We start from the raw sequence: 18,642 nt of genomic DNA on the forward strand, positions 1-18,642 counted from the left end.
AGTAGACCATACAGGTTAATCAACAGTGAGAATCTGGAAACCTTCAGAAGGCATTTGGAGCAGTTAGATTTTGAGGCACTATATCAGGCTAAAAATATAAATGATAAATTCAACCTTTTCCTAAATGAATTTGTTACTCTTTTTGAAGCTTTAATTCCTAAGAAAATTTCAAAAAGTACAAACCAGAATGATTGTAGGAGACAGTGGCTCACTAAGGGAATAAAAACTTCATGCAGAAAACGAGAATGCTTTATGTTTCACTCAGAAATTCTGATAAAGCTCAGGATAGGAAACACTGTAGATTGTAATGTAACATCCTAAAAATGTTATTAAAAAACCCAAGAGTATGTTTATCAAATCTGAAACTGACAGATAAAATAATAAAATAAGAACAATCTGGAAGGTGGTAAAAAGAGAGACAGGAAAAGTTTCATAGGATACAGACAGTATCCAAGTGTGTCACAATGGAAGCATGGTAGATGAAGGGAAATAGTGGCCAGTATCTTCAACAATCATTTTCTGACAGCAGTGGATCAAATTGGATATAAAGGGTCTATGGATGAAGCCATGAACCTTCTACAAAAAGCAGTGCAGAGAAAAATTAGCCTGATGTATATACCCTACATCACAGCAGATGAGATTGAGAAGATGATATGCCAAATGAAAAACAAATATTCCACTGGTGTGGGCAATATATCTACCAAAGTACCGAAACATTGCCACAAATATATTCTTAAAGTTCTGTGTCACATATTTAAGGAATCTCTAAATCAAGGTACTGTCCCTAATAGACTAAAATTTGCAGTTGTTAAACCACTCTTCAAAAAGGGTGATAAAGCAGAGGTTTCCAACTACTGCCCAATTTCATTGTTAACAAGTCTTTCAAAAATCCTTGAGAAACTTATGTACAATAGAGTCATGGCTCACCTTAATAACTATAACATCCTTAGTAAAAATCAGTTTGGATTCCAAAAGGGTGTCAACTGAACAAGCCATTTTCTCATTTGTCATTTACCTCTTTGAATCAATAAACCAGAAAATGTCACCAGTTGGAATCTCTTGTGATCCGTCAAAAGCATTTGCCTGTATAGATCACAAGATTCTACTAAGAAAGGCTGAGCATTATGGCTTAAAAGATAAAGTAGGGAAGTGGCTTGAGTCATATGTAGATGACAGAAATCAGAAGGTAGTATTAAACAATTGTGCAAAGGCACCTGCCAGCTCTGATTGCGGGACATTAAAACGTGGAGTGCTGCAGGGCTCAGTGCTTGGTCCCTTACTTTTCTTAATCTTTGTAAATGACTTCCCATGGTGTGTGACCCAAGAAGCACACTTCACCCCATTTGCAGATGACACAACCATTATGATTGACAAGGTACCCAACTGCAGTCTGGTGAATGCTGTGATCACTATATTCCAAGAAGTTCTACACTTGTTCATTGCAAATTGTCTGTCCCTCAATGTTAATAAGACACATTTCATTCAGTTTCAAACAGTAAACAAAAAATTGGAAAATGCTGAAATAAAATGTGGAGACAAGGAAATAGTGAAAGTTCCAAATTTCTGGGTTTACATATTGATAACAAACTGAACTGGTCTGCCCACATGACTGACCTATGTAAAAGACTAAATTCAACATCATTTGCCATTTGGTCGATTGCATCTGTTTGTGACATGGAAAGAATCAAAGCTGCATATGTTGGTTATTTCCATTCACTTATGACATATGGCATCATCTTCTCGGGAAATCAACCACAAGCAAATAAAGTCTTTGTTGCACAGAAGAGAGTTATCAGGGTTATGAGTAGAATGCATCTTAGATCTTCTTGCAGAAATTTATTCAAACAGCTGTGGATCCTCACCATCCCTTGTCAATACATCTTGTCACTATTGTGCTTCGTGAACAAAAATTATGCAATTTACAAAATGAATAGTGCGTACCATGCTCACAATACAAGAAGAAAACATGATCTTCACAAAGATTTTAAAAATATCAGCATGGTACAGAAAGGAGACCATTATTCAAGTATAAAAGTGTTCAATAAACTTCCCTGCCATATTAAATCAGTCATTGGGGATCTTACTAAATTCAAAGCAGAACTAAAACTTTATCTTTTGGCTAATTCTTTCTATTCTTTACAGTAATTCTTTGATAATGTGTAATACTTCTTGAATTTGTGTTTAATTTTATGCATTTCTAATAGAACTGATTATGTAGATTAGCATATCACTTGTTGGCAGGATATTTTTAGATGAATTACTTTAAATTTGTTTATGTAATCATCTGTGTCATTACTGCACTATTATTTATGCAATCATCTATGTCATTACTGTACTATTATCTGTGCTGTTATCTGAATTTTTGTGTGTAATTATTTGACATGTGGATGTCCTTTTTCATGCATCTGCTTATATATGTTAAATTGGATGCTTCATGATCATCTACATGTGGCTATTTCTGTAATAACCTGACACGTTCTACATCCTAGTGATACATTCGCATCAAGGATCCACAGAACTCGAAAATAAATAAATAAATAATAACTAAAAGACAAAATACTGTGACTGATGAAATTCTACCAACAACCTGTACAGAATGTAAATTCTTGGGATTGTGCATAGGTGATCGACTTTTATGGAAACAGTAAGCTGATTATGTCTGTAAAAATATAAGACCCAATCCAGAAGATTATCACCATATCTTAATTCTGAAATCCTAAGGACTGTATATTATGCATTGGTGAATCCTTTCTTGTCTTATGGAATAGTACTGTGGGGTGGGACATGCCAAACTAATGTGAAAATAGTTTTCATACTGCAGAACCGAGCCTTGAGGATTCTAGCAAAAGTAAATCAGGAACTTCTTGCAAACCCATATTCATTAGACACAATATTCTCACAGTTAATGCCATGTATATACTAGAAACTATAATGCTAGTGAAAGAAAACCCTAAGATCACAAAAAGAAATATGGATATTCACAACTATGAAACAAGGAATAGAAGAGATTTTCATATGCTTAACAGAAGATTAACTTCAACAGTGAAAAGCATCTATATCAAAGGAGCTGTTTTTAATAACTTATTATGAAATGAAGTTAAGATATTGACAGGGGATATTTTTAAAAAGTGAGTCAAGCAGTGGCTTATTCAAAAATGCCCTTATAACCAGAATTTATAATGAATTAAAATTTAATAAGAAATAATGTAAACTAAAAAAAATTGTAATTATAAAAACTTTATGCTTAGTTGAAAAAGCACATGCATGTAAAATTACATGTTATGAGCAATAAATTGAATTGAGTGTCTGTAATAAGAATGTGCGTTTGGTTTAAAATGATTCATATTTTCAGAATCTACACTGGTTGGCATAGAGCAGATCATTTTGTTTGAGATATCTCATTATGTTTGAACTCAGAATATGTTCTAAGATTCTACAAATAATCATAGTCAAGGATACTGGGTGGCAGTTTTGTGGATCACTTTTACTAGCCTTGGTACAGGCTGGTGTGTCCTGTGCTTTCTTCCAAATATTGAGCACAGTTTTTGGTCCAATATATCTAACTCAGCCCCATATTCATTATAGAAACTGTCAGAATTTTCATCAGATCTTGGAGGTTTGTTCATTTGTAACTATTTCAGCTGTTTCTCAACACCACTGACACTTATTACATTCATATTTTCAGTGGTACAAGGATTTGGGATTTCCTTTGTAAAGGAACACACACACACTGATCAGCTAGAACATTGTGATTTTGCGTAGATAACAGTGGCAATTCATCATGGCATGGAAGCAATGAGGCCTTGGTAGGTCGCTTGAGGGAGTTGGCACCACATCTGCACACAGAAGTCACCTAATTCCCATATATTCTGGGGGAGGGACGGGGGAGGGGGGGGGGGGGCGGAGCAGCAGGGTGGGGGGTCATCACATCAATTAGAACTCACCAATGCATTCTTCAAAACAGTCCATCACATTCTAGGCCTTGTAACATGGCGCATTATCTTGTTGAAAAATGCCACTGCCATCGGTAAACATGATCATCATGAAGAGGTATACGTTGACTGCAACCAGTTTGCTACACTCCTTGGGCATCATGGTGCCTTACACAAGCTCCACTGGAATCTTGGATGCCCATATGAATTTCCCCAAGTATAATGCAGCTGCCACCAGCTTATATCCATCCCACAGTACAGTTATCAAGCAGCTGTTTCCCTGGAGGATGATTGATTTGTGCCCTCACATCAGTACGGTGAAGAAGGTACCAGGGTTTGTGAAAGCATGCAATGCTCTCTCACTGTACCAACATCCAGTGCCAATGGTCATGTGCCTATTGCAGTCATAATTGCCAAAACTGTACTGTTAACATTGGCAGAGATGTGGGTCATCAGCTACAGAGGCCCATCATTAGGAGTATTCGGTGTAGTGTGTGTTCAGACACACTTGTACTCTACCCAGCATTGAAGTCTGATGTTAATTCCACCACAGTTCACTGCCTGTCCTGTTTTACCAGTCTGTCCTGCCTAAAATGTCGAACATCTGTAATGAGGGGTGGTTGCCCAACCCAACGATGCTGCTATCACTTGGATTGGGTTTATGTCTATAATAGGTCGGTGGTCATAATGTTGTGGCTGATCAGGGTACATTGTCTGTATGCTATCCCTATTGGAGCGTGTTATCTAATATAGTTCCCAAAATATTTATAGTGATACCTTTTCCAGTCTTGTTTCACCTAAGTATGTGATCTATCTTTTTTCTATTCAAGGACATATAAACATTGTCTTTTTTTTAAAAAAAAATAAAGATTTATAATTAAGTCATTCTGTTTGAGTCAATGCTCTGTATTGTTTATTGACATAAACATGTTGCTTTCCATTTCCTTAATTTTTTATACATTTACATATGTCATCAGCCAGTAGTACTTTTTTGTTCCTTCTCACTGACTTCAATATTGCTTATAAAAAGAGTGAACAAAAGTGGACCAAATATAGATCCTTGAGGTACACCTCTCTAATGGCCTTGGTTTCAGGTCAACATCCAGACCCTGTAGTCACATACTGCATTCTGTTGCCATCATATGATTTTATACATTGTGCTGCAACCACATGAGTCATTAATTCTGTATGACAGGATGAGTGCACATTAGCAAAATAAGCTGTGCAAAAGCATCTAAGCTCAACATTTTCACAATTAAAAGTATGTGATTTTTCCAGTTAAGTTTGCTGTTTACATGAAGGATCAGGAACTTTGTGCGCTCAGCTCTCTGTAACTCTTGATCATCAAACATCAGAGTATTCCTCTGAGTCTTTTGTAACTTGATCAAAATGTCATGCAACTTATCTTGCTTGGGTAGGCAGAAAGGAATTTAAACATAAAACAGTTAAAATTGTTTGATAAAATGTTGTCCATGGCTATCGTTGACAGATTTTGCAGGTGTCATCTGCAAATATAGTGACATAGCACTCGTTATGATTCCTAGCTGCATCAGTAAAAAACATTTAAGGGTCCAGTACAGAATGCTGTGGGAGTCTATGATGAATAACACCTACATGATGTAGCAGCTACTCCCAACATACAATCCTCAGCTTCAAAAATTATTTTCTGCTTTTGTTCTTGAGATGGGATTCTGGCATATTATCCAAGATGCCATACTGCTAAGGTTTTCTCTAAAAGTAATTGGTTCTTTTACAGTGGCACTTTTTGAGAGGGATTTAAGCATGCTGGTGGTAAGCCACTTCACAAAAAGGAAATGAAACAAGAGTAAAGAATTACGAGCTTGTCTCATTAGTGCCACTATATTCAGTAATTTTCGAGAAATTCTAATGACAGTTCAAAAATTATTATGTGATACCATGATATTATTTGCAGTGTATTTAAGTGTAAATACATCCCAAGTTAAGCACATCATGAAAATATGAATTGTCCACTAATGGTCAAATTTTTATTAAGGTTATGGAATACAAGGAAGACCTCAAGTACTACTACAAAAGTGGATATGGCCACGATATAAATGTTGAACTGGGTTGCACTACTCTTAAAGATCTCATGGATCATTTTCAGTAAGTTGTTTGTGTTTGTTTTGAATTTAGTCAAAGCCTTATGATACAACAGTAACAATGGCAGTAATTTAGTCTTCTGCTATGCAATCAACATTCTTCATTTGAAACACAGTATAGACTAGAGCATCATGTGCAGTTTCCACATTAGTTGTGGATTATAATTTCCACTATACAATGGAACATACATATTTTGATGTAACAGTATTCTACTCTTACGTTCTTTGAATGTAATGCAGGCTATTTAAGTGCAATATTGAAATTAAATTACAGCTATGTTTTCTGACCCGTTAGCTACATATATGAGCTGAACATGCCCTCTGTTTAACACATTTCAAAAGTTTTTATGACAATGGAGATCCATTCTAGAAATAAAAGCAATAATGTGAAGGACTATGCTCACCAATGAAATGATAAAATAAATAGTCTCTCCACTATTATTTTTTTCATTACATTTTACTCTGTTCCCTTTAATATATTCCTTTGTTTCAGTCTGATTTTTTTTTCGCCTATCTCTGTTACTGCTTCCCTCTCCTTCTCAAATAAAAAGAAGTTTCCAAAAAGAATCACTGTTCGTTCTGCTGATGTTATTTACTACGCAACTCCTGAATGTCATGTACAGAAAAAATACTCATTGTGGAGTCTTAGGAATAGCTTTTTATATCAATATTTAGTACATTATTGTTCAGTATTTTTGTTACTGATTGTTGAAGGTAGTATAAGAAACAGAAAAGTATGAATGCTGTAAGAATTTTTTGTTTTAAACCATTCCGAATATTAAATAGTATAAGTATTTTTGCCAATGTATAAACTACTAACCAGGAATTTTGTTTCAGAAATCTTGAGTCTAATAAAACTAGTGCTAAAGGGGTTTTTTACTTCTCACATTCAAGTATGTTGCACATGATGCAATCACGTATGGGTATAGCCAAAGACAGTGAACCTCTAACACATGATGGTTATAACACAACACAAAAACGGAAATGGAGAATTTCTAAGATTGGATCATTTGCAACTAACATTGCTGCAGTTTTTCTGAAGTAAGTATTAAAATTGTTTCAATATTTTATATGCAATCTGTCACCTATAAAATAGTCACAGTAATTACTCATTTTACTTGATGTATGATGCCTATCCTTATTGGAGTTGCATGAAATCAGCAAATAAAGTTTGAAAATTTAGCATTTAAAAATTAGAATTTAGCTTTTTTCCCAATGTGTTATTTTCCAATAATACCATATCAACCCGGTGAAAGTTTTTACAAAAAAATGTAGCTTTACTCATACTTTAGAAAATCTTGTTCAATAAATATAAAATAAAGAAACAGCTATTTCAAAAATTCAATTGACCGACATATGTTTGCCACTTTCCTGATGAAAACTGCTGTGTTAGTGTAAGAATGCTATATTTATATTTGGATAGGGAATGAAGTAAATAAAATTGAAGCAAAAAATTGTAAGTATCAAACTAAAAAAATCTACAGTATTATACTTTCACATGCAACAAAGCAAGAAATATACTGTTCAAAGTTTTGTTAGCATCAAGTAATGTAATGTAATCTAAATTTTCCTGACAATGTCTGAAAACTTTTTGTTATATGGGCAGAAAATAAATAAATAAATAAATAAATATTCTACTATGTATCTCAGATCTGCTGCTTTTTTCTTGCCTCACTTTTATTTTTTTCATTATTCTATCCAGGTGTAAACAAAACATCCTTGGTTTAGTGTTCGTTTTTCAGTGAGGTAAAATATGGCAGGACATGTTTTATCTATTCCATGGTAACACAATAGGCCATAAATATGTGTGTTGGAGAGGTTATTAGAATGTTGTGTCTAGCACATCTATAGTCACACAACAAGTTTTTGTTTGCAGTCATAATTTTTGCACTTTTTGTCGTCTTTATGTGATTATCTCACACACAATCATTAATATATTTAGAACACCTGTATATTCAGATATTTTGGGGCTTATGTAACAAATTTTGCTGAAATGTATTAATTATTAAAAAATTTTGCTGAAATATACTTATTTTGCATTTTATTGCACATTGAAATTGACCAAAAACATGACACACTATACCCAGTAACCACTGGAATAAACATTCTTTACACTTTCAAAGCATTTAGTATTGATAGCATATGCAAATTTTACATAGCTCTACCCGTTGTTGTTGTTGATGTTGTTGTGGTCTTCAGTCGTGAGACTGGTTTGATGCAGCTCTCCATGCTACTCTATCCTGTGCAACCTTCTTCATCTCCCAGTACCTACTGCAACATACATCCTTTTGAATCTGCTTAGTGTATTCATCTCTTGGTCTCCCTTTATGACTTTTACCCTCCACGCTGCCCTCCAATACTAAATTGGTGATCCCTTGATGCCTCAGAACATGTCCTACCAACTGATCCCTTCTTCTAGTCAACTTGTCCCACAAACTTCTCCTCTCCCCAATCCTATTCAATACCTCCTCTTTAGTTATGTGATCTACCCATCTAATCTTCAGCATTCTTCTGTAGCACCACATCTCGAAAGCTTCTATGCTCTTCTTGTCTAAACTATTTATCGTCCATGTTTCACTTCCATACATGGCTACACTCCATACAAATACTTTCAGAAACAACTTCCTGACACTTAAATCTATATGCGATGTTAACAAATTTCTCTTCTTTAGAAACGCTTTCCTTGCCATTGCCAGTCTACATTTTAGATCCTCTCTACTTCGGCCATCATCAGTTATTTTGCTCCCCAAATAGCAAAACTCGTTTACTACTTTAAGTGTGTCATTTCCTAATCTAATTCCCTCAGTATCACCCGACGTAATTCGACTACATTCCATTGCCCTTGTTTTGCTTTTGTTGATGTTCATCTTATATCCTCCTTTCAAGACACTATCCATTCCATTCAACTGCTTTCCAAATCCTTTGCTGTCTCTGACAGAATTACAATGTCATCAGCAAACCTCAAAGTTCTTATTACTTCTCAATGGATTTTAATACCTACTCTGAATTTTTCTTTTGTTTCCTTCACTGCTTGCTCAATATAAAGATTGAATAACATCGGGGAAAGGCTACAACCTTGTTTCACTCCCTTCCCAACCACTGCTTCCCTTTCATGTCCCTCGACTCTTATAACTGCCATCTGGTTTCTGTACAAACTGTAAATAGCCTTTCGCTCCCTGCCATCTGGTTTCTGTACAAATTGTAAATAGCCTTTCGCTACCTGTATTTTACCCCTGCCACCTTCAGAATTTGAAAGAGAGTATTCCAGTCAACATTGTCAAACGCTTTTTCTAAGTCTACAAATGCTAGAAACATAGGTTTGTCCTTCCTTAATCAAGATTCTGAGATGAGTCTTAGCGTCAGTATTGCCTCACGTGTTCCAATATTTCTACGGAATCCAAACTTATCTTCCCCGAGGTTGGGTTCTACTAGCTTTCCCATTCATCTGTAAAGAATTTGCGTTAGTATTTTGCAGCTGTGGCTTATTAAACTGATTGTTCGGTAATTTTCACATCTGTCAACACCTGCTTTCTTTGGGATTGGAATTATTACATTCTTCTTGAAGTCTGAGGGTATTTCGCCTGTCTCATACATCTTGCTAACCAGATGGTAGAGTTTTGTCAGGGCTGGCTCTCCCAAGGCTGTCAGTAGTTCTGATGGAATGTTGTCTACTCCGGGGGCCTTGTTTCGACTCAGGTCTTTCAGTGCTCTGTCAAACTCTTCATGTAGCATATCTCCCAGTTCATCTTCATCTACATCCTCATCCATTTCCATAATATTGTCCTCAAGTACATCGCCCTTGTATAGACCCTCTATATACTCCTTCCACCTTTCTGCTTTCCTGTCTTTGCTTAGAACTGGGTTTCCATCTGAGCGCTTGATATTCATACAAGTGGTTCTCTTTTCTCCAAAGGTCTCTTTAATTTTCCTGTAGGCAGTATCTATCTTACCCCTAGCGATATATGTCTCTACATCTTTACATTCGTCCTCTAGCCATCCCTGCTTAGCCATTTTGGGCTTCCTGTCAATCTCATTTTTGAGACTTTGTATTCCTTTTTGCCTGCTTCATTTACTGCATTTTTATATTTTCTCCTTTCATCAATTACATTCAATATTTCTTCTGTTACACAAGGAGTTCTACTAGCCCTTGTCTTTTTACCTACTTTATCCTTTGCTGCCTTCACTACTTCATTCCTCAGAGGTACCCATTCTTCTTCTACTGTATTTCTTTCTCCCATTCTTGTCAATCATTCCCTTATGATCTCCCTGAAACTCTGTACAACCTCTGGTTTATTCATTTTATACAGGTCCCATCTCCTTAAATTCCCACCTTTTTGCAGTTTCTTCAGTTTTAATCTACAGTTCATAACCAATAGATTGTGGTCAGAGTCCACATCTGCCCCTAGAAATGTCTTACAATTTAAAACCTAGTTCCTAAATCTTTGTCTTACCATTATATAATCTATCTGATACCTTCTAGTATCTCCAGGATTCTTCCATGTATACAGCCTTCTTTCATGATTCTTGAATCAAGTGTTAGCTATGATTAAGTTATGCTCTGTTCAAAATTCTACCAGGCGGCTTCCTCTTTCATTTCTTAGCCCCAAACCATAATCACCTACTATGTTTCCCTCTCTCCCTTTTCCTACTGACGAATTCCAGTCACCCATGACTATTAAATTTTTGTCTCCCTTCACTACCTGAATAATTTCTTTTATTTCATCATACATTTCATCATCATCTACAGAGCTAGTTAGCATATAAACTTGTACTACTGTAGTAGGTGTGGGTTTCGTGTCTATCTTGGCCACAATAATGCGTTCACTATGCTGTTTGTAGTAGTTTACCCACACTCCTATTTTTTTTATTCATTATTAAACCTACTCCTGCATTACCTCTATTTGATTTTGTATTTATAATCCTGTATTCAACTGACCAAAAGTCTTGTCCCTCCTGCCACCAAACTTCACTAATTCCCACTATATTTAACTTTAACCTAACCATTTCCCTTTTTAAATTTTCTAACCTACCTGCCCAATTAAGGGATCTGTCATTCGACGCTCCGAGCTGTAGAGTGCCAGTTTTATTTCTCCTAATAATGACGTCCTCTTGAGTAGTCCCCGCCCGGAGATCCAAATGGGGTACTATTTTACCTCCGGAATATTTTACCCAAGAGGACGCCATCATCATTTAACCATACAGTAAAGCTGCATGCCCTCGGGAAAAATTATGGCTGTAGTTTCCCCTTGCTTTCAGCTGTTCATAGTACCAGCACAGCAAAGCTGTTTTGGTTAGTGATACAAGGCCAGATCAGTCAATCATCCAGACTGTTGCCCCTGCAAGTACTGAAAAGGCTGCTGCCCCTCTTCAGGAACTACATGTTTGTCTGGCCACTCAACAGATACCACTCCATTGTGGTTGCACCTATGGTACAGCTATCTGTATCGCTGAGGCACACAAGCCTCCCCACCAACGGCAAGGTCCATGGTTCATGGGGGGAGCTCTACCCGTTATACAGAATTAGTTCAAACTTTTTTCCATTACCAGGTTTTTCAGTGTGGTATCTTCTTGTTTTCAAGCCACATCAATTGGAATTAACTTTTTGAGTGCTCAGTAACTATCACTGCCAGTTCATTCAGGAGCTAAAACTGTTGGCACTAGGAAGGGCAAGGTATCCTAGTCATATGTGTGAAGTGGCAGAGTCAAATATTCAAGAAGTTATCTGAATTAACATATGTTTACCATCCAAACAATTGCATGTAGCAGCAGTTCAGTATCACTCAACACACTTTGATGTAGTAACCTGTGGAACAAATGGCTGTTCTGTGTGATTGGTAATGACTTCAGTTCACATAGCGTGCACCTGGCTAGATGTAACTCCAAAACACACCAAGCTCATTGTAAGCATACAAGATCAGTCCAGAGTGAATATCAAAAGAGAGAATAATGTGGATGAGTAGGAAGATCAAGCCTGTAATGTAAGCATACTAGTGTCCTGCTTGACTCAGTCAAGTCATGTAAATATCTGGACCTAATATTGCAAAGCTATATGAGGTGGAACAAGCATGTCAGAATTGTGGTCAGGAAGGTGAATGATTGACTTTTGTTTATTGGGAGGATATTAGAAAAGAATGGTTCACCTGTAAAGGAACCTGCATGTAGGATGCTGGTGCAACCTATTCTTGAGCACTGGTTGAGTGTTTTGGATCCATACCAAGTCAGACTGACGGAAGTTTTGAACAACACATAAGTGTTATGCAGATGCTTCAGTATTCAAATAAGAATCCCTGGAGGGAAGGTGACTTTCTTTTCGAGAAACATTATTGAGAAAATTTAGAGAACCGGCATTTGAAGGTGACTGCTGAGTGATTCTATTGCAGCCAACATACACTGCATGTGAGAACCATGTAGATAAGATATGAGAAATTACAGTTCATATGGAGGCATACAGACAGTCATTTTACCCTCTCCGTTTGTGAGTGGAACGTGAGTGAAAATCACAGGTAATAGTACAGTGTACGCTGCACCATGCACTGTATGGTGGCTTGCAGAGTATCTGTGTAGATGTAGATGTAGATGTACACTTGTCTTGCTCCATCTGCGAGTCTCAAAAATTTACATCTAGGTCTATTTGCTAACTGCAGTAGCTCAGACTCTTTATCAATACTGCAGCTTTGAAATTAATCCTGAAAATTATCAGTTACAGGACCCTTCCTGCTTTACTAAGCACAGGGGACTGCAAGTGGCCAGGTCTGTGTGTGGATCACTGAGAAAGGGAGAGGTGGAGACAGAGAGAGAGAGAGAGAGAGAGAGAGAGAGAGAGAGAGAGAGAGAGAGAGAGAGAGGGATGCTGTGATCCCCACTAGAGGAGAGAGAGAGAGAGAGAGAGAGAGAGAGAGAGAGAGAGAGAGAGAGAGAGGGAGGGAGGGAGGGATGCTGTGATCCCCACTAGAGGATTCTGTGGCATCTCCATTATGATCAGCATGTAATGGAACAAGTGGTGCCGTTATTTGCACTGACCAATCATATACTCAATTCTGCTGCTTGAGATTTCCTGTGGGGCAGAGGTGCAGGGGACTGGAAATGGATCAACCTCAAGTGACACCTCACTGTTTCACAGATTGATTGTTATGTGCAATTCATGATGGGGGTCACAGGTGATTGTGGGTTGCCAGAAGTGGCTTAGGCAGTGGCAAAGGTTCCACTTCCATTTCTGGTTGCTGTAAACCCCTTACATCACTGTAAGCAGGGGCAGATATAGAAATCATACTGATGGTAGGAGATAGACTTTGGGTTTGATTTGTTACAGACATGGTTGCCCTAGTGAGACTTTGGGTTTGATTTGTTACAGACATGGTTGCCCTAGTGAGACTTTGGGTTTGATTTGTTACAGACATTGTTGCCCTAGTGAGCAGTAGGGTGAGGTTATGAGGACTGCCCTGACCAGACGTTTTGATGCTGCATTATCTATTCATGCCTGGCCATTGACTCACAAAACTGTTTGAATTTGCTTTGTATAATAATCAGCCACAGCTTTCCATAAAACAGTTAAAATAAAGCATATGTCTTGTCCAGAGAGTTAATATTTATACACTAGTCAAACATTATAGTAAACCTGTTAGATTATTGGAATTGGGAAGGGAAGCAATGCAGTGATAATCACACAAATCATAACACTCACATAAAGAATATTATTCATATATTTCCTTCAGCATCAGACCACAGAACTTTTTGAGTAGCTACTTGGTTCTGTAGTTTCCACATTCGATAATTTTCATTTAGGAATGCAATACAGTTGTACAAATTTCATTTGGGGTGTAGCATAGTTTAACTTCATAAAATTGCTAAAGCGTTTGCTAATAACTTTCTCGTAAATTTTCCTTCTGGGTATGTTTTTAGCTGTCTATTACTGTCCTATTTTATTATATATGTTTACGGTATACGTATTCCACAGATTAGCATGTGAAAGTAAATCACTTGACACTGCTCTTTTTTGCAGGTGTACTGAAGGAGATACATATCGTATCATGTTCTATGTAGCCGAAAATGTGGCAGACATTGAAGGTTGTCAAGTAGGCCTTTGTTCATGGGATACTGTGAAAGCAAAATATGCTGATATAGCTGAAAAATGCAATCTGGATTTCTGCAATATGAACAGAAGTGGAACAACTGGAATTCACAGACTCCCATGGTTTTATGCATTGATAAATGCAATTATAGTCATTTTGTTGTTGAAGAGGAATTAAAAATAAGAAGACTGTATCATTATGTAACAATAAAAATTAATGTATAAAAAAATTTCCATTGCCATGATCTGATGATCACAGCATTTTTTCTTCTCATTACACACTTCACATCAACAATCTCAATTAGTCATTGACACTATAAAATGATGAAAGCTCCATCATTGCTGCATGTTAAAAATCAGTAACACAATTAGAAAATACAGTTAATATGCAAAGCTACTAAACACACTAATTAATTTTAAATACAGTTAATAAATTAATACATATTTATTTACATGGAGATTATTACAATAGTGGATATAGTCATTGTCTTACCAACCAGTAACCATTAATAGCCATAGGAAGCTTGAACTATAGTTATTACCTTGAAAAATTATCGGCATTGTTTAGTTCACAGAATTCTTTTATAGTGTAAACTAAGTTACATGTCAACCAGTTATATGTCTTACTTCGAGATCTTTTAATGTCAAGAACTGAGCAAACTGTGGCAATTTATGGCAGATTTCCAAGAATTCAGACAGTTCTCAATTTTTTGTAAACCTGTGCCTTGGAATACATCTGACTTCTGTCTGTTGTGGTAGCTATATATTTCTTCTGTGACAATAGGCTTCATGATGTTGTTTTGGGCAAAGAATACACCTATGCAAATGTACTTCTTTACAAACAATCACAACAACAAATCTGCTAAAATGAGGGCATCGGATCTCACACACCGTTGGATAGGATAAATTATTCATCCTTTTAGTAAAGTATTATGTTTATGAATGTAACTGTTGTTTACAAACTGCGACTGAATGTTGGCAACAAACTTAATAAGGAAGTAAATTTGGTGTGATGATGTTGAAAGTATGCCCAACTGTTTAAACCTTCCATAGTTGAAACATATTTTTTATGTACTTGGAAAATAAAATGTCAAAAACTGTCCCCTGTTATGATCAATAATACATTTTCATTACCAAAGAATTTTAAGCTGAATGATTTTGAACCTATGACTTTCAAAGTTAAATTTTTGTTTCTGTATTGATTAATCATGATAGTAAATATTACAAAAAGTATAACAAATCAGCACCAAAATACAGTTATTCTCATGACAATGGAAAACATGAAATACAGCACATAAATTTTCGGTATAAAATTTCAAGATGGCTTTGATATATCAAATAACAATGTTTCCTACTTCTATGGCATATACATCCCACTAAATACAAATTAGATACAAACTAGCAGAACTACTAAGCAGGTGCACCCATAATATGCCATAAGCACAGAAATATGTAAAATTGTGTTGCAAACAGGCTAAACAGAAGAACTGCTAAACAAGTACCGGTAAGCTATTCAACAAAAGACCTTCTTCTGGAGTAGACAACACACACATTCACACAAACACAACTGGCACACAAATGACCACTGTCCTAGGCCACTGAGGTCTTATCAATATTCTGTTCTGGATTTTAAATTGTTTGATTTGGAATATATAAAATTGTTATTTATGCAAAATCTTATTGGAAATTGTAGCTCAGTTGCTTGCAGTTATGTTCCTAATTGCAATAATGTAATTAGTGTTACCAAAAGATATGGAAATTAAAAGAAAAGATAATTAAAGTTATGACCTGTCAAGCAACAGTGAAAGAATTGTGAGCTAAGAAGCAACAGGGGAGTTATTGTTACCAATCATCTGAAAGCAGACATCCCTGAATTTCCAAGAAAATATTTGAAATTATGTAAAAGTTGTTAACTTATGAAATAATAGATATCTATTGTTCAGATGTTCAAAATTTCAGTCATATTGTGGTACTTTCTGTCCTTTGTTGTACAATGAAGGAATATAAATCACCAACACAAGATACATTGTGCACAATTCATTCACTAACTGCAAGAACACACACTGAACAAATGTGAGATACCCACACAATGTGAAGTTGGCAATGAACATAGAACTAAGAGTCTGCAAGATAAAACTTACAGGGAACACTTCCCTAGATAGTGCGGAACATGGAGGAGGAACTGAATAACTGAATGGAAGATGCTATCTGTGACAAAATCTTGAAGCCGTGTAGGTGAATGAAGCTGAGGTCCTGCATGAGAGTGAGGAAGTTCATCAAATGGAGTGATATTCATGAACTGTGGGCGGAAAGAAACAACAATAGATTTAGGCTGCTGTGGTCCTGCTCAGCATTTGGACGGAGCTTGAAGTAGTTCAGTAGCTGTGTGTGAGTTGTTGGGGCATCATGTTTCATTGGCAGAGAGACAATGAAAATGAAGACAGTGCCATCTCAGATCTTAATGGGGAAGTTGTCAAGGTTAATGTTTGTGATGTTGGTGGTAAACAGTGTATCAGGTGGGGGTGAAGAGGTAGAGAGGGGAGTTACACACAGAAGGGCAAATTCAAAGCACACTTCATGAGCTGCATCTCATAGAGATGCCTTGCTGGAGAGAGAGAGATGTCATTGACTGTGGCTGGTGAATCTGTAGAAAAAGGCATGTATAGGCCATTAGCAAATGACCAGACTTGCTTTAGTCTATTCACTGATACTGTTTGGTGTTTGCCATTTAGTAGTAAGTCTAATGTGTTCTGTCCCCAGTTGAGGACCTCGTGAGGGCCTGAGTATGGTGGGCTGGAGAGATGCAGAGCCAAAGTCATCACAAGGCATAACATTATCACTGAGGGAGAGCTCTTTGTGAATGGTGACTCATGGTACTAAATGTGGTTTTGGTGGAGGAGTATGGATGTGCAAAAATGTTCATGAACTCACTCTGCTAGAACTGAGAGCTCGACATTGTTCAGGAAGTAAGAGTCCATGACAAACTCGGCAGGAAGAATGAGCGGTTCACCATAGAGGATGTCTCAAGCAATGCTTGTAGATCCTCTTTGTGTGTGGCATGTATTCTCAGGAGGATCCATGCTAGGACCTCCAGCCAGGAAATGTTGTGACATATAAGTGCTGCCTTACGAGTGCAGTGCCAGCACTCCACAAGGCCACTGCTCTGCAGGTGGTAGGCAGTAGTATGGAACTTGTCAAAACAACATACGAGTGTCACTCCAAAAGAAATGCACACTATTTTTTTTTAAATCCATCTTTTATTCTACATGTTTTAAAGTTTTAGTGTGTAGATACATCCTTTAGAAACAATATTTTCATTTCTCCACATAATTTCCATCCCTGTCAACTGCCTTACGCCATCTTAGAACCAGCACCTGTATACCCTCACAGTAAAATTCTGGACCAACCTGTCAGAGCCATTGTTTGGCAGCAAGCACAAGGGAGTTATCATCTTCAAACCTTGTTCCATGAAGAGAGTCTTTCAGTTTCCCAAAGAGATGATAGTCACATGGAGCCAGGTCAGGACTGTAAAGCGGGTGTTTCAGAGTTGTCCATCCGAGTTTTGTGATTGCTTCCATGGTTTTTTGACTAACATGTGGCCGTGCATTGTCGTGCAACAGCAAAATGTCCTGCTTTTGCCAATGTGGTTGAACTCGACTCAGTTGAGCTTGACGTTTCTTCAGTGTCATCACATATGCATCAGAATTTATGGTGGTTCCAGGCATTTGATCAAATTAATCACAAATACCTGATAGAGGCAATGTGCTGAATGGACTTCCTGCCAAAAACCATCGACATCATCAAGAACATGGCAATGGGTGTTACTGCACAAATCTCCGTTAACTGTCAACTGACAAAAAAATTGAAATAAAAAGGGGTGTTACCCAAGGAAGCCCCTTATCCACGCTCCTGTTCGTTATATCACTGGAACCTTTCTTGAGACAGCTACAGCACAGGCTGACAGGCATTACCATTCAAGGAACAAAGGCCGTGGTAGGTGCTTACGTGGACGATGTAGGTGTAATCATCAGAGACCAAACAGATGTGATACAACTAGAGACGATACTTGCAAAATACTGTTCCACATCAGGTGTGAGGGTAAATGAAAATAAAAGTAAATTTCTAAATATAAAGTGGCTTGCTAACTTGCGCATTGAGTGGGCGAACCACGTTAATGAACACAAAGTTCTTGGAATGGCATTGGCAATGTCCCTTTTAAAAATAATAGCAGTAAATTGGCGAGAGGTGGCAAGAAAAATCAAGGGAGCTTTGATTGAAAACTGTCAACATAGCATAGACCAGTTCCAGAGAATACTATTTATCAACACGTATATTTTATCCAAGGCCTACTACATAGCACAGGTTCTCCCCATTCCATCAATGGTGGTGCAGATGATCATGTCCACCTTAGCAAAGTTCTTGTGGAAAGGGGAATTGTTTCGAGTGCCGGTGAAGACAGCAGTTTTGGATCCAAGCAATGGAGGAATGAGTCTAACCGACATCAAGTCTAAAGTGATGGCAT

At 37.1% G+C, this 18,642-nt stretch overlaps 1 protein-coding gene across 3 annotated transcripts in view; it reads left to right on the forward strand.

Annotated features, from left to right (window-relative positions):
* LOC126334715 (multiple inositol polyphosphate phosphatase 1) overlaps positions 1–15,221 on the forward strand; it is a 289,351-nt gene extending 274,130 nt beyond the window's left edge. For all 3 annotated transcript variants that reach the window (XM_049997226.1, XM_049997228.1, XM_049997229.1), the window contains 3 exons: positions 5,947–6,056; positions 6,890–7,093; positions 14,052–15,221. In XM_049997226.1, the coding sequence (XP_049853183.1) occupies positions 5,947–6,056; positions 6,890–7,093; positions 14,052–14,298 (561 nt within the window). In that variant the 3' untranslated portion in view covers positions 14,299–15,221. The remainder of the gene's footprint in view (positions 1–5,946; positions 6,057–6,889; positions 7,094–14,051) is intronic.
* The last annotated feature ends 3,421 nt before the right edge of the window (positions 15,222–18,642 follow it).

This window comes from Schistocerca gregaria, chromosome 2 (assembly GCF_023897955.1).
Source record: "Schistocerca gregaria isolate iqSchGreg1 chromosome 2, iqSchGreg1.2, whole genome shotgun sequence".
Classification (NCBI taxonomy): Eukaryota; Metazoa; Arthropoda; class Insecta; order Orthoptera; family Acrididae; genus Schistocerca; species Schistocerca gregaria.